General features: G+C 39.8%; 1 protein-coding gene across 1 annotated transcript in view; it reads right to left on the bottom strand.

Annotated features, from left to right (window-relative positions):
* The window catches only part of GALNT8 (polypeptide N-acetylgalactosaminyltransferase 8), a 49986-nt gene extending 40016 nt beyond the window's left edge, over window positions 1-9970 (bottom strand). Inside the window, 2 exon segments of the mRNA XM_002920448.2 lie at window positions 2925-3219; window positions 9760-9970. Coding sequence (XP_002920494.1) covers window positions 2925-3219; window positions 9760-9970 — 506 coding nt within the window.
* Between the last annotated feature and the right edge of the window lie 5387 nt (window positions 9971-15357).

Below are 15357 nucleotides of genomic sequence, written 5' to 3'. Positions count from 1 at the left end.
GAAGCTGTGGTCCATATATACAATGGAATATTACTCAGCTATAAGAAAAAACAAATTCTCAACATTTGCTGCAACATGGACAGCACTGGAGCAGATAATGTTAAGTGAAATAAGTCAAGCAGAGAAAGACAGTTATCATATGATTTCTCTCATCTATGGAACATAAGAACTAGGATGATTGGTAGGGTAAGAAAGGGATAAAGAAAGGGNAAGAAAGGGGGGTTAATCAGAAGGGGGAATGAAACATGGAGAGACTATGGACTATGAGAAACAAACTGAGGACTTCAGAGGGGAGGGGGGTGGGGGAATGGGATAGTCTGGTGATGGATGGTAAGGAGGGCACGTATTGCATGGTACACTGGGTGTTATACGCAACTAATGGAGCATCAAACTTTACATCGGAATCTGGGGATGTACTGTATGGTGACTAACATAATATAATAAAAAATCATTTAAAAAGAAAAAAAAAGAAATTCAAGGTCCTGGAAGCACTAAAACAATCTTGAACAAGAAGAAATTTGGAAGACTCATACTTCTTGATTTTAAAACTTACTACAAAAGCTGCAGTTGTCAAGTCAGTGAGTTACTGGCATAAGGAATAGACCTATCAATGAGACAGGATTGATATCTGGAAATAAATTCTTACATTTATGACCAATTCATTTTGACAAGGGTGGCAAGACAATCCAATGTGGAAAAAGTAGTCTCTTCAACAAAGTGTGCTAGGACACCTGGATAGTCATATGCAAGAAAATGAAGTTGGACCTCTATGTCACACCATGTCCAAAAATTAATTTTAAATGGACGAAAACTAAATGTAAGATTAACACTACAAAACTTTTAGGGGAAAAATGCATAAATCTTCATGACTTTGCATTAAGCATTAGTTTCTTAAATATGACATCCAAACACAAGCAACCATAGGAAAAAAATGAGATGAATTGGACAAAATCAAATTAATAACCTTTGTATAACAAAGAAAACCGTGAAGAAAGTGAAAAGACAATTCACAAGGGATACACCATATGTCTGATTGGAGCTTGTATCTAGGATATGTAAAGAGCACTTGCCACTCACTATTAAAAAAATAAACTGATTTTTAAAAGGAGAAAGTCTCTAAATAGACATTTCTCCAAAGAAGGTATACAAATAGCCGATATGCACATGAAAAGATGCTCAGCATCATTAGGCATCAGGAAAATTTAAATTAAGATCCCAATGGTATACCACTTCACATCACTAGAATGTATATTATCAAAAGACAAATAGCAAATATTGGTGAGGATGTGGAAAAACCAGCACTCTCATATACTGCTAGAGAGAATATACAATGATGCCGTCACTTTGGAAAACAGTCTAGCAGTTCCTTGAAATGTTAAATATAGAGTTATCATATAACTCAGAAATTATACTTCTAGTGTATAACCAAGAAAACTGCAGACATATGTCCACACAAAAACTTACACATGAATATTCAGAGCAGTATTATTCCTAATAGTCAAAAAGTGGTAACAATCCAAATGTCCACTAACTGGCAAACATTAAACAAAATGTGGTGTACCTGTACAAAAGAGTATTACTTGACAATAAAAGGAGTGAAGTATTGATACATGTTATAACATGAATGTAACTTGTAAACATTATTCTAGGTACATATATATAATGGAATATTACTCGTCCATCAGAAAAGGTGAATACCCACCATTTGCATTGACATGGATGGAACTGGAAGGGATTGTGCTAAGTTAAATAAGTCAAGCAGAGAAAGATAATTATCGTATGGTTTCACTCATATGTGGAACATAAGGAATAGCATGGAGGACCATAGGGGAAGGGAGGGAAAACTGAAGGGGAAGAAATCAGTGAGGGACACAAACCATGACAGACTCTGGACTCCAGAAAACAAGCTGAGGGTTTCAGAGGAGAGGGGTTTGGGGTGATGGTGCAGCCAGGTGATGGGTATTAAGGAGGGCACATGTTGTGATGAGCACTGGGTGTTATATGCAACTAATGAATCGTTGAACACTACATCAAAAACTAATGATGTACTATATGTTGGCTAACTGAACATAATAAAATAATAATAATAATAATAATAATAATAATGATGATAAAACATTATTCTAAGTGAAAAAAGCCAGTCATGAAAGACCCATATATTATATTATTCCGTTTATGTGAAATGTCAAGAATAGGTAAATCCATAGGGACAGAAAGTGGATTAATGGTTGCCTAGGGATGAGGAATTATAGATAAATAAGGAGGGGTTGTTAATGGATATGAAATTTTTTTCGAAGTGATGAAAATGTTTTAAAATTTATTATGGTGATGGTGCACCACTCTGTGAATATACTAAAAACCATTAAATTGTACACTTTAAATTGATGAATTGTATATGCATTATATCTCAACAAAGTTGTTATTCTTAAAATTTATGAAGGATGGTGGGAGAAGCAAAGACAGAAAAAGTAATGGGAACAAGAAACTGATGGAGAAAGAGAGGGAAATCTCTTTAAATTAGAATTAATAACAGAGAGGGATTCACACAGAGAATTTGAGGAAAACACCAGGAGAGCAAGTAGAGCCATTAACTTCAGTGTGACTTGCACAAGTCTTTCCTCAGTTTCCTCATCTGTACAATTATGAATTAGATTCATCATCAGAATTCGCAAGGATCTATTTCTGCGACATCTCTGCCCATCTCTAAGGGGCTGTAAACACTTGCACCAATCAGTTGTCCTTTCTGAGCTGCCATTATAAAATGGATTAAAAACAAGAACTCTGCTCAGTCAGTCTACCAGAACTCCTTTCCCATCAATTTTCCATTCCTCAACCCTCTTTCAAACCATGACTTTCATTGCTCCCAAAGCTCATCCCCCAATTAAATCAAGGTCCCTTGGCAATCCACACTTGGTCCATCCTACCTGGAATCTCGCATGTCTGGGATGGTGTGATTGAAAGGCAACTGGTTACTGAGGTAAACGTTGTAACCAAACTTCTCAAAAAGGTCCTCAGCCTTTTTCTGCTGGGCCTCAGAAAGATCCTTACCCCACTGCCTAAAAAGCTGTGAGTCTGGGAAGAGTATCTCTTTGGGTTTGTGCTTCTTGGTCTCACTTGCTTTGAGTTTCAATGCCTTTTGAACATGATATTCTTTTTTCACTCTCACCACTGTGTTGTTGACATTTTCTTCTTGCTTCATAGCCAATTTCATACTTTCTTCTGCAAATGAAGGGCAAGGGAAAAAATATTTCAGGTAATCCTGGGTATTGTTTTCCATCCAAATTTTCTTGAAATGTTTTCCTCTCCAAATTCTGAAATGTGCAGTCTCTTATCCCAGGAGATGCAGTATGTCAAGGGAATTTGTCAGAACTATGCAAGGCTGTCCTGGCCAGGTGTGCACGAGAACACACCTCTCCTAAACCTTTATGAGAGCTTATCTATCCTGAGTCCCACACCTTTAAGGTTCTCTAGGAACTATGATCTGAGAAATAGATTGATAATGAGCTAATATTTTTCAGAATAAGGCCCAAGAAACACTTACATCAGAATTGTCGTGATTATTTTAAAAGTAGGTATTCAGGCTTATCCCCAAATCAACTAAATCAGAATCATAGAGTCAGGTACAGATAGGGAAAAGCGAAGTTACAGAATCTGCATTTTTAACAAAAATCAAGGAGTAATTCCTTTGTACAATGAAATTTGAGAAACATCATACTACACTATCAGTGGCTAACAAAGGCAGATCTATTCCAACCTCCATCATTATCCACCATTTCCTTCACTTATATATTTGATTGTCAAGAACTTTTAAATTGGAGATGTCCTAACCCCATATTTTCCAAATTGCTTGATCATAACAATGTCTTCAAAAGTTTGTTAAAAATACGGAATCCCTGGTGTCCCCCAGAGATTCTGATTCAGTAGGTCTGGGGTGGAACCTGGGAACCTGAATTTTTAATAATTGCTCTAGATAAATCTAATGGTCACATTAATTTGAGAAATACTCTCAGAAAGAAAGAAAGAAAGAAAGAAAGAAAGAAAGAAAGAAAGAAAGAGAAAGAAGAGAAGAGAAAAGAAAAGAGAAAGGGAAAGGAAAGAAGGAAGGAAAGACGAAGAGAAGAGAAGAGAAGAAGAGGAGAGGAGAGGAGAGGAGAGGAGAGGAGAGGAGAAAGAGAAAGAGAAAGAGAAGAGAAGAGGAGAGGAGAGAAGAAAAAATAGTGATAGGCCCAGGCAGAGGACACTTTCATACAGAAGAGGCCTTCTAGGATCCATGACACCAATATCAATAGTTTTGGAAGGTAGCCTCCAAATTTCAAAGCACTTTTCCATCCATTATTTATGTCACCTTTACAACAACCCTATAAGTTCTATGTTTGGAGAGTCTCACCATATGTACCTCAAGCTCAACTCTGTGGACTCCACAGAGAAAGAGAAAAAAGAAGTAATTACTTAATGTAAGTGCTTCTGCCTGCCAATCCACTCAAATACCCAATGCCCCTAAATTAGTGATGAAGATAAAATTAATCCATCTAATTTGGACACTTTTCAGAGTAGATGGGGTCCTATTAATAGTTATGCAACAAGTATCACCAGGACAACAGGTGTAAAGCTGGACCATTCTAGGCAAACCAGGACTTACTATCACCCTACCCAAAGGAAGGAGGAGAATCTATTAGTATTTCACAGAGAGCCAGCTTAGCTGAGTCTGATTTTGGTATTAAATATATCTTCTCCTTGGTGCCATCCAAACCAGTGGCCTTGTCTCCAGATACAAGGCCGATGATATAACTCCATCTTGGAGCCTGGGCACATGACCATTCAGCTAGGAATATCAACAGAAGAAAAACCAACCAGCTTCACCTGACTCTACCACTTGCCCCCAGCCAAGTTCACCTCAGCTTACACTGGCTCTGCTGCCATCACTTTTCTCTCAGTGAGTACTCTGCATCATAGAATTTCAGATGGGATCCAACAAGCTCCTCTGCCCTGTCCCCCAAATATTACCCCACCTCTTGTCCTCTGTCCCCTCCCATCCCTGGTGATCTCATCTATCCCCAAGGCTTTGCCTTTCATCTCAAGGCCACTATAACCCCCAACACACAATCTGCAGTTCTAGATTCCGACTGCCTAAATTTGAAAATCACCTCTGCCACCAAGCAATTGCATGGCCTAAGGAAAGCATCTTAACCTCTCTGAATGCGGATAATCACAGTTGCACTTGCTGCATAGATTTTGAGGAGAATTAAATGAGTCTGTTAAAACAGTACTTGTCACTTAATAAATACTCAGTCAATGTTGGTCTTCATCACCATCATAACTTTCATCTTAAATGTCTATTGGAGATGCCTCTCATTTTGCTTTTCCCAAGTTCCCCAAATTCCTTAACAACTGAACTCATCACTTTCCTCCCAACTCTCCTGAGGTTATCTCCCTATTTCTACAAATGGTACCAACCCCCAAAACTCAGGTCTCCTTTGACTCTGTTTCCCTACTTCCATTCAGTTGCCTATGTGTGTAGCGTATGCCTCTTCAAGGTAGAATTCATCCTTTTCTTTTCATTCCACTCCTGTCTAATTGCCTTTTGACTCTTATCTGGACTATCGATTCACCAAAGACTTATGCAGCATCTCCTCTGGCTAGTTCCTAAGGAGGGTGGCAAACAAGACAGGCTGATCCTATCCAACAATTTACCCTATAGATGTTAAAAGTCTAGGCTCCTTAGCCTGGCAACCCTATCCTTTCCTACCTGGGTGACCTTGGCCAGTAGATTTCTCTTCTTGGTGTATTAGATTTACCAAGTACCTCGAAGGGTTCCTGTGATAACTAAGTGGATTAATACATAAAAAGTGCTAAGGACAGAGCCTGGCACACAATAAAATTTGGCTATTAATTCTATTTTCTCTGTTTCCTCTTCTGAGGGAGGGGTGGGGAGAAGTGAGGAAGGGGATTAAGAAAAGTGAGAAACTTTTTAAATTGTTATGATAAGGAATTGGAGTAAGACCTGATTTGTGAAACACAGAAGCACTGTGGGGCCAGAGAGGGTCAGTTGAGACAAGTGACCATGAATTTGTAGTGGTTCAGTTATGAGAATTTTTTCAGCAGTACCAAGCACTTGGGTGAAGGTACAGAGAAGGTGAGCGATTGATTTCACACAGTGTGTGTGTGGGGGGGGGGTTCCTAGGAGGATGCAACGGAACAAGTATGCAATGGAGTTACAAAGAGCAGAGTTGGAGAAATGGTACTGTTATAGAGAAAAATTGGATGGATGTATTGCAGTCACGAGGTTTCAATCAGGAATGGATATCATGAATTTGTCACTTCTGAGGTGAACAATTCTGGGAGATGACAAAGTCCAGAATGCACCACAGAAATGTGAGAGGGGATGTAGGTAAAGAACTTCACAGATGGAAAGGGCAAGGTATTGAATGATGACACTGCATTGCCCAGGGGTATAGCAGGATTGGGGGCAGAGACAAAGACTAAACCAGAAGCCATTACAAAGTCTGTCATGAGAGAGAAAACTTGTCAGGGAGGTCAGCCAGAGAAATGTTAGCAGAGGAAAGAGGGAAACCAGATTTTCATAATGAGGTAAAAGATTACTGTGACAGACCTCTGACTCTCCTCAATCAGACCAAATCTAGAGCCAATTAATATTTCCTAAGCCCAACATGGATTATGACACTCCTCAGCACTAAACCCCAAAATGATAATCAAGACACTCTACCATAAGGACCCATTTAGTTCCTACTAATTCTCCCTAACCCACTAAATTCCAACCAGACTGATAGTATCACCTTCTAGCCCATCTAGTACTTTCCTGCAAGTTAGATGTGGATGATTGCAGTCAGGGGCACCTGCTTGATGAGGGTGTTCTATGAAAGCAAAAAAAGGATGGTCAAAGCAAACTCCATAAGCAAAATAAATGGTTGGTCTTTTATAAAAGGCTCATGTGATTACCAAGCATATTTGCTCCAGTGGAAAACAAAAATGAGAGCAGAATTTTTATAGTTTTCTGAATTGAATAGTATTTTCATTCAAACTCTTATGTTCTAAGTATATGAGGGTCATAGGGTGGCCTGGGTTCCCTGTGCCTTTGAATTCCCCTATGCTCCTCTTGGGAATATCTAATTTTTCTCTTCCATCGCTGCTGTCAATGGGAAATTGTTTGGACCTGGACACCCTAGAATCAATTTGAGGATGTAAGTGCAGAGTCCAGCAGGATGAATACAGTGTCACTAGACCGTCCCCATGACGATACTGAAACTTTCCAGAACCCAAGGGGGCACACCCAGCGTCGTCTCTGTGGTGGGACTTTTAAGTACATTTAGGGAGTTTCCATAAAATTAGTTTAGGGTCATCAACCCCTCCCACATTATCATCATGTGTTTGCTTTTGTTCTTGATAGTTTACATAATTTGTGTAGACGTCCTTATTGACTTATGACTTTTGTCAATCATCTTGGAGACAATGAGCAACCAGGATGATTGGTAATTGAACAGGCTTTTGATTCCAGGAAGCCCTTTAGGAAAGAAGAGAATCTGTGATCTGGAACAAGGGTCCAGAAGACATTCTGAAATTCATCTCATGTGGCAGGGAGTCCCTGACACCATATCATTTTAGAGTGAATAAAGGGGGAAGCACCAAGAATAACAAGAAAAGGAAGAACTGGTCATTGCAAAGAAGGAGGGGAAATGCACCTGAGATGGCTCTGGGTGGCTCTCAAGGCATACTGTGTCCCAGTTGAAGGAAAACGTAGCCAGGCTCTAGGCAGAAGTCCTGCTGTTTTAAGGCCAGAGGAGGCTGAGCCAAAAGGATGAAGCCTGGGGTTGGGTGAGAGAGTCCTGGTGTGGTCTGGGTGTTCTGCCCCAGAATGACAGTGACTAGTTAGGTACACAGGCATCCTCTGGTGAAGCTGTACTAAGCACATTTGCATAGTTAATGTTAAACCACTGGGGTGTGCTCAAAGCCAGGGCTTCTGGATCTGACAATCTTCTCTGTGTTTCGTCTACTTTCTTGCCTTGTACCCCTCTTCCCTTCATCCTTGTCTGCCTGTCTTCTGTTTTCTCCTTCCCACAGTCGTTCATTTATTAATTTTTATTTATTTATTTATTATTCATTGATTAATAATTTCTACATGCCAGATACAGGGAATAGAGTGGTAAGACACTCTATAAAACACTCACAAAACCAGCCCTTATGAAACTTGCCTTTCAGAAACTTATACCACAATAAAATATGATGACTCTTATGAAGGAGGACGTATATGATGCTATGGTGCTTTTTCTCTCTCCCTTCATCTTGTTTTCCCTTTTTCCTCCAGTCTCCATATAAACTCTTCCTTTTGCTTCTCCTGTCTCCTGTTTCCTGTCCTTCTATCTATCCCTTGCCCTCACCCTGAAGCCTGACAATCTCAATTCTATTATAAAAAGGATATTTCCCCATGTGCACACACCTTCATGTCCGCGCAGTTATTTCCCTGCTCACACATTCAACACTTCCCTTCAGGGGCCCAAGCTTTAGATCCCTGTCATTTGGGAGCAGAGGAAACACAGCTGCTTCCCCTCGCTGGAGTCAGATCCTGAGACACATAAAATTCAGAGGGATTAGACTTCATGGCAAGCCAGAATCAAAAATAAACCCCAGAAAAAAATTTTTTTAAAAACCCCAGAATTCATGTGAAGAAGTTAAAGTTTGGTAAATCTTTAGGGCATCCTGCTAAGTTGGATAAGTCAGACAGAAAAAGATAATTACTGTATGATCTCATTTATATGTGGAATCTAAAACAAAACAAAACAAAAAGACAGGGCTGGGAATGAGCTCATAGATACAGAGAGTAGATTGGTGGTTTCGAAAGACGGGATGGGGGGTGGGTGAAATGAGTAAAGGGCATGAAAAGGTACAAACTTCCAGTTATAAAATAAATAAGTTATGGGATCTGATGCACAGCATGGTGACTACAGTTAATCCTGTATTTGCATATAAAATTTTATAACTATGTGATGATGTATGTTAACTAGATTTATTATGGTGATCATTTTACAATATATACAAATATTGAACCATTATGTTGCATACCTGAAACTAACATAATGTTAGATGTCAGTTATACCTCAACTTAAAAAGAGAGAGGTAAATATGTGATGCTTATCTGTTTACAGAACATTTTCTGCATATATTTTACAACTGTATCAGACCCGGCAGGTAACCTCTCATCTCCATCTACAGATCCAGAGTCTGTGGCAGAGAGAGATAAAAACTTGCTTATCATGGCCATATCAGGGTTCAATCTTAGGTCCTCTAACAAGTCCCCATTAATTCCTGATGGGAGCTCACAGCAACATGGAAGGGAGGCCTTTGCCCCAGAGACTGTCACCTCTGTTTAACAGCTCCTGCCACACAAAGGCATAAGGACAGGCTGTGCCTAGTTATTACTGAGTCTCTCAGGGATTTTTATACTGAGCCTCAATCTCCCTGCCTACATGCATATACCTGTGATCATCGCCACTCACATAGACACATTCTGCTCCACTCCCCTCAACTGCTTGCTCTGATTCCCACTAATTCTCACTTACGTCCCATTTGGAGGGATTGAATTCAATGTCAGATGCTTAACTGAGCAACTGAGAAATAAGAATGTGATGTCTCATTCATTATTTCCTCCATACCGCTTTTTTCTAAGTGTCCCTAAACACACACACACACACACACACACACCATTACCATCATCATCATCCCTCCAAGTTAATGTTATAAACTTACTCAGATGCTGCAAATCCCCCTCCACGTGAGAAAGTCTCTTTATGGCTGTCCTGTTCCATTCAGACAGAGGCAAATGAAGCTGCTTTTGGAGATTTTCCCAAGCCAACTTTCGTAATGTCTTCTTGGTATAAAATACCAGGAGGACATCGATGGCAATAACCAGAGCCAGCGCAATGCAGAGGATTTTGAGGACATTTCTCCTGGGCATCATACCCTGCCTCTGAAACTGTCACTTCCTGCGGGCCTGAATGTGTCACTGCCCAGGAAAGCTAAAGATCACAATCAGCTGAGCTTTGTCTCTGCCAGCTACTGCCTGCTAAACCAGATGTCCTTTGACTGGAAAAGCTGTTACAAGCTGCCTGCTTCTCCCTGAGCAGCGTCAGGTGTGTGGAGTGTGCCAGGGCAGCCACCCAATGACTGGGAGGGTACCTGGGCACGCCTTGCACTGTCTTAGAAGTCGGGTTAATGCTTGCCCCTGGAGCTACCTCAGGCTGTGGTGGGGGAGGCTTTTCTCTCTCTGTTTGATTTCATTTTATTTTGTTTTTGTTTTGTTTTGTTTAAAGATTTTATTTATTTATTTGACAGAGATAGAGACAGCCAGTGAGAGAAGGAACACAAACAGGGGGAGTGGGAGAGGAAGAAGCAGGCTCATAGCAGAGGAGCCTGATGTGGGGCTCGATCCCATAACGCCGGGATCACGCCCTGAGCTGAAGGCAGACGTTTAACCGCTGTGCCACCCAGGCGCCCCTTATTTTGTTTTTTAATGCTCCCTCTATCTGGTAAAATTACACTCTGAAGGGCATGTGAAGTATAGGAGATAAATAATGTGAAAAGAGAATCCACAAGATGATAAGCTTCCGTACTATATGCTTTTGGAGAACAAGAATCACATCTCAGATGTCCTTTTATTTTACTTGACGAGGTCTTGAACGTAGTAGATGTGCAGCAAATGCTAGTTCAACAAACTTGAGGAAAGACTGTCCTTCTGGATCTACCTAGAAGCGGGTGGATGAGCTGGAAACAGTCCCTTGGGGTGAGCCCCAAGGGATGGTCATGCTTCACTGGTCCCACCCTCTTCTTGTCATCTGCACAGCTTCATACAACATGGTTCTACTCTCCCCCAACTTCCAGTAAGTCTTCTGCTTCCACACCTCACACTTACTATATATTTGGACAAAGCATCAAATCATCATCATTGTAGATTAAACACTTCAAATTGTTCCCCAGAGCCAAAAATTCAAAGTTGTTATTCTGGTGTTGGTTCCCTCCATAATCGTATCTCCCACCCCATCCCAGTCCCTTGGACTTTTTGCTAGGTTCCCAAACATAGTATATATATGCAGACAAGACATGAAGTAGACATGTGGATTAAAGTAAAGAAATGTGGATTTTGGAAAATCAGGTAAAATGAGAAGGAACAAAATGAGAAGGAATTAGGTAGAGGTTTTTTGCTTGTTTTTCAAAATCTTCCCCATGCTCTCACGTGCAAATTGGAGTAAAAAAATAAATTAAAAATGCATGATCATTTCCATTTCTGGCATAAAATGGGGTAGATCCACTTATCTCTATTCCTCCCCCACTTAGGGCATCTAAAAACTCTGGACATTATACATAAAACATACATAAGAAAACTGGAAGGTGGAGAAAAGTGGACAGATTGGCTGGAGATCTTGGGACCTGAGGAATGACAGCAGTGAGTTCCCTGTATTTTCTTTCTTCTAATATATCCTACCCTGGATGTTGGAGAAGTTGTTAAACTGTAAATACCAATAAGAAAAAACAATAAAAGCCCCAAGAAAAGCCTGGTCTCTCTGGCCAAAGGAACAGGAAAGGGACGGCCCAGCAAGACAAAAAATGTGTAGGTAATAACTGACCTCCCCCAGCCAACAGCCAGCACTGAAAAACCTGCTGTGCCATGGCCATCCCATTGACAAAGACCATGTGGGGAGCCTCAGTTTCCACTCTACCCATCCCCCTCCAGAATGGTGTCAGAGAAAGCCGAGTAGGGAAGCCACAACTTTTATCCCTGTTCCCCCGTGATGCCAGTAAGGGAGTAGTAACAAAATGGCTCTCTCTCTCACTCTAGTGCTGTTAGCAGAGGCCTAGTGGGGACCTGAACTTTCTCCCTCAGCACTATATTGAGGCACCCCTGCCCCATCAGGTATCAGTGGAGGCCAAGTAGTAAACCTGGACTTCTGTTCCCACATGGTATAACAAGATGACATCCTCCTTTTCCCAGCAGGACAGTGTCAGAAAGCTTGCTAAAACAGAAGATTTAAATAAAATTGAGTCTAATAACATAATACCCCAAATGTCCAGGATGCAATCAAAGATCACTTGTCATACCAAATCTCAACTTGAATGGGAAAAGGCAATCAACAGACACCAACACCTATATGACACAGATGTTAGAATTGTCTGACAAAAATTTAAAGCAGTCATCAAAAAAATACTTCAGTGACCTGATATAAGCATGCTTCAAACGAATGAAAAAAATAGTAAGTCTCAACAAAGAAATAGCAGGCCTCAGGAAAGAAATAAAAGACATAAAGAAAAACCAAATGGAAATTTTAGAACAAAAAAATACAATAAATAATATTTTTAAATCACAGGAAGAGTCTTAACAGCACAATGAAGAAGATAGAGAAAACAATCAGTGAACTTGATTAGAAGATAGAATAGAAATTAATCTGAACAATAAAGTGAGAACAAACTTAAAAATAATAACATAGGGATGCCTGGGTGGTTCAGTCAGTTAAGCCTCTGCCTTTGGCTGAGGTCATGATCCCAGGATCCTGGGATCAAGTCCCACATGGGGCTTTAGCTCAGCTGGGAGTTTGCTTCTCCCTCTGCCTGCTGCTCTCCCTGCTTGTGTGCTCACTCTCTCTCTCTCTGACAAATAAATAAAATCTTTAAATAATAATTGTAATAATAATAACAGCTTCAAGAACCTGAGACTCCAACAAAATATCTAATATTTCATCTCTGTCCCAGAAGGAGAGGAGAGAATGTGAGGCTAAACAAGAATTTAAAGAAATAAGGACTGAAAATTAACCAAAGCTGGCAAAAGACATAAATTTACAAGCTTAAGAAGCTGGGTGAACTGCAAATACAATAAACTCAAAGAAATCTACACCAAATCACATCATAATCAAACTTCTGAAAACGAAAGAAAGAAAGAAAGAAAGAAAGAAAGAAAGAAAGAAAAAGAAAAAGAAAAAGAAAAAGAAAAAGAAAAAGAAAAAGAAAAAGAAAAAGAAAAAGAAAAAGAAAAAGAAAAAAAATTCTTAAGAGTGGCAAGAGAGAAATGTCAGCTCACCCATATGGAAAAAACAACGTAAGTGATAGCAGATTTCCCATCAGAAATCACAGAAACCAAATGAAACTGTCAAAACATTGTCAAGGGGGTAAAGAAAATAATGGTCAATCAAGAATCCTTTACTCAACAAAAATATTCCTTGAGAATGACCCAGAAATCAACACATTCTCAGACAAGAAGAAGAAGGAGGAGGAGGAGGAGGAGGAAGAGGAGGAGGAGGAGGAGGAAAGAAAGGCAAAGAAAGATTAAGAGAATTTTTACAAAAGAAAGCTACAGGAAATTTTCAAAATGAAGAAATGATGAAAGAATCTTGGGGGTGCTTGGGTGGCTCAGTTGGTTGAGCCTCAGACTCTTGGTTTCACCTCAGGTCATGATCTCATGGGTCCTGAGATCAAGCCCCAAGTGGGTCTCCACACTCAGCAGGGCATCTGCTTAAAGATTCTCTACTTCTGCACCTCCCCCAATTCCCATATGCACACATGAGTTCTCTCTAAAATAAATAAATAAATATGGAAGGAAGGAAGGGAGGAAGGAAGGAAGGAAGGAAGGAAGGAAGGAAGGAAGGAAGGAAGAAGGAAAGGAAGAATCTTAGAACATACAAAAAAAGGAAAGAATAACAGAAAGAGTTACAATATTAGTAAATACAAAAGGCTTCCCTCCTTGAGTTTTATAAATTATGTTTGACAGTTTTACACAAAAATTACATTGTCTGATATGCTTTTCAATGTCTATGGAAAAAGTACTTAAGAATCATATTATAAATGGAAGAGGGTAAAGAAACTTGAAATAAGGTAAGATTTTTACAATTCACTTGAACTGGTGAAGTGATGATTGTGGTAGACTATGATTAGATATGTAATGTGTAGTGGTGGTGGACGAGTTCTAAAATATCTTTTTTTGGTGTTTTTATTTTTTATTTTTTTAATAATAATTTTTTATTATGTTATGTTAGTCACCAAAAAGTACATCCCTAGTTTTTGATGTAAAGTTCCATGATTCATTACTTGCGTATAACACCCAGTGCACCATGCAATGTGTGCTCTCCTTAATACCCATCACCGGCCTATCCCATTCCACCACCTCACTCCCCTCTGAAGCTCTCAGTTTGTTTCCCAGAGTCCATAGTCTCCCATGGTTCATTCCCCCTTCTGTTTACCCCCCTTTCTTCTTCCCTTTCATCTCCTACTGATCTTCCTACTTCTTATGTTCCATAGATGAGAGAAATCATATGATAATTGTCTTTCTCTGCTTGACTTATTTCACTTAGCATTATCTCCTCCAGTCCCATCCATGTTGCTACAAACGTTAAGAAATCGTTCTTTTTGATGGCTGAGTAATACTCCATTGTATATATGGACAACATCTTCTTAATCCAGTCATCTGTTGAAGGGCATATCAGCTTCTTCCATGACTCAGCTATTGTGGACAATGCTGCTATGAATATTGGGGTGCCCTTCTCTTCACTACGTCTGTATCTTTGGGGTAAATACCCAGTAGAGCAATGGCTGGATCATAGGGTAGCTCAATTTTTAACTTTTTAAGGGACCTCCACACTGTTTTCCAGAGTGGCTGTACCAACTTGCATTCCCACCAACAGTGTAAGAGGGATCCCCTTTCTCCACATCCTCTCCAACAATTGTTGTTTCCTGCCTTGTCAATTTTTGCCATTCTAACTGGCGTAAGGTGGTATCTTAGTGTGGTTTTGATTTGAATTTCCCTGATGGCTAATGATTTTGAACATTTTTTTCATGTGTCTGTTAGCCATTTGTATGTCTTCATTGGAAAAGTGTCTGTTCATATCTTCTGCCCATTTTATGATTTGTTTATTTGTTTCTTGTGTATTGAGTTTGAGAAGTTCTTTGTAGATCTTGGGTACCAGTCTTTTATCTGTAGTGTCATTTGCAAATATCTTCTCCCATTCCGTGGGCTGCCACATCGTTTTTTTGACTGTATCCTCAGCCATGCAGAAGCTTTTATTTTGATGAAGTCCCACAAGTTCATTTTTGCTTTTGTTTCTCTTGCCTTCGGAGATGTGTCATGAAAAAAGTTGCTATGGCCGATGTCATAGAGGTTGCTGCCTATGTTCTTCTCTAGGATTTTGATGGATTCCTGTCTCACATCGAGGTCTTTCATCCATTTGGAATTTATCTATGTGTATGGTGTGAGAGAGTGGTCAAGTTTCATTCTTTTGCATGTAGCTGTCCAATTTTCCCAGCACCATTTATTGAAGAGACTGTCTTTTTTCCACTGGATGTTTTTTCCTGCTTTGTCAAATATTA

This window comes from Ailuropoda melanoleuca, chromosome 16, assembly GCF_002007445.2.
Source record: "Ailuropoda melanoleuca isolate Jingjing chromosome 16, ASM200744v2, whole genome shotgun sequence".
Taxonomy (NCBI): Eukaryota; Metazoa; Chordata; class Mammalia; order Carnivora; family Ursidae; genus Ailuropoda; species Ailuropoda melanoleuca.
Note: the sequence above shows the minus strand (reverse complement) of the source record. Positions and strands in the feature narration are given on the sequence as shown.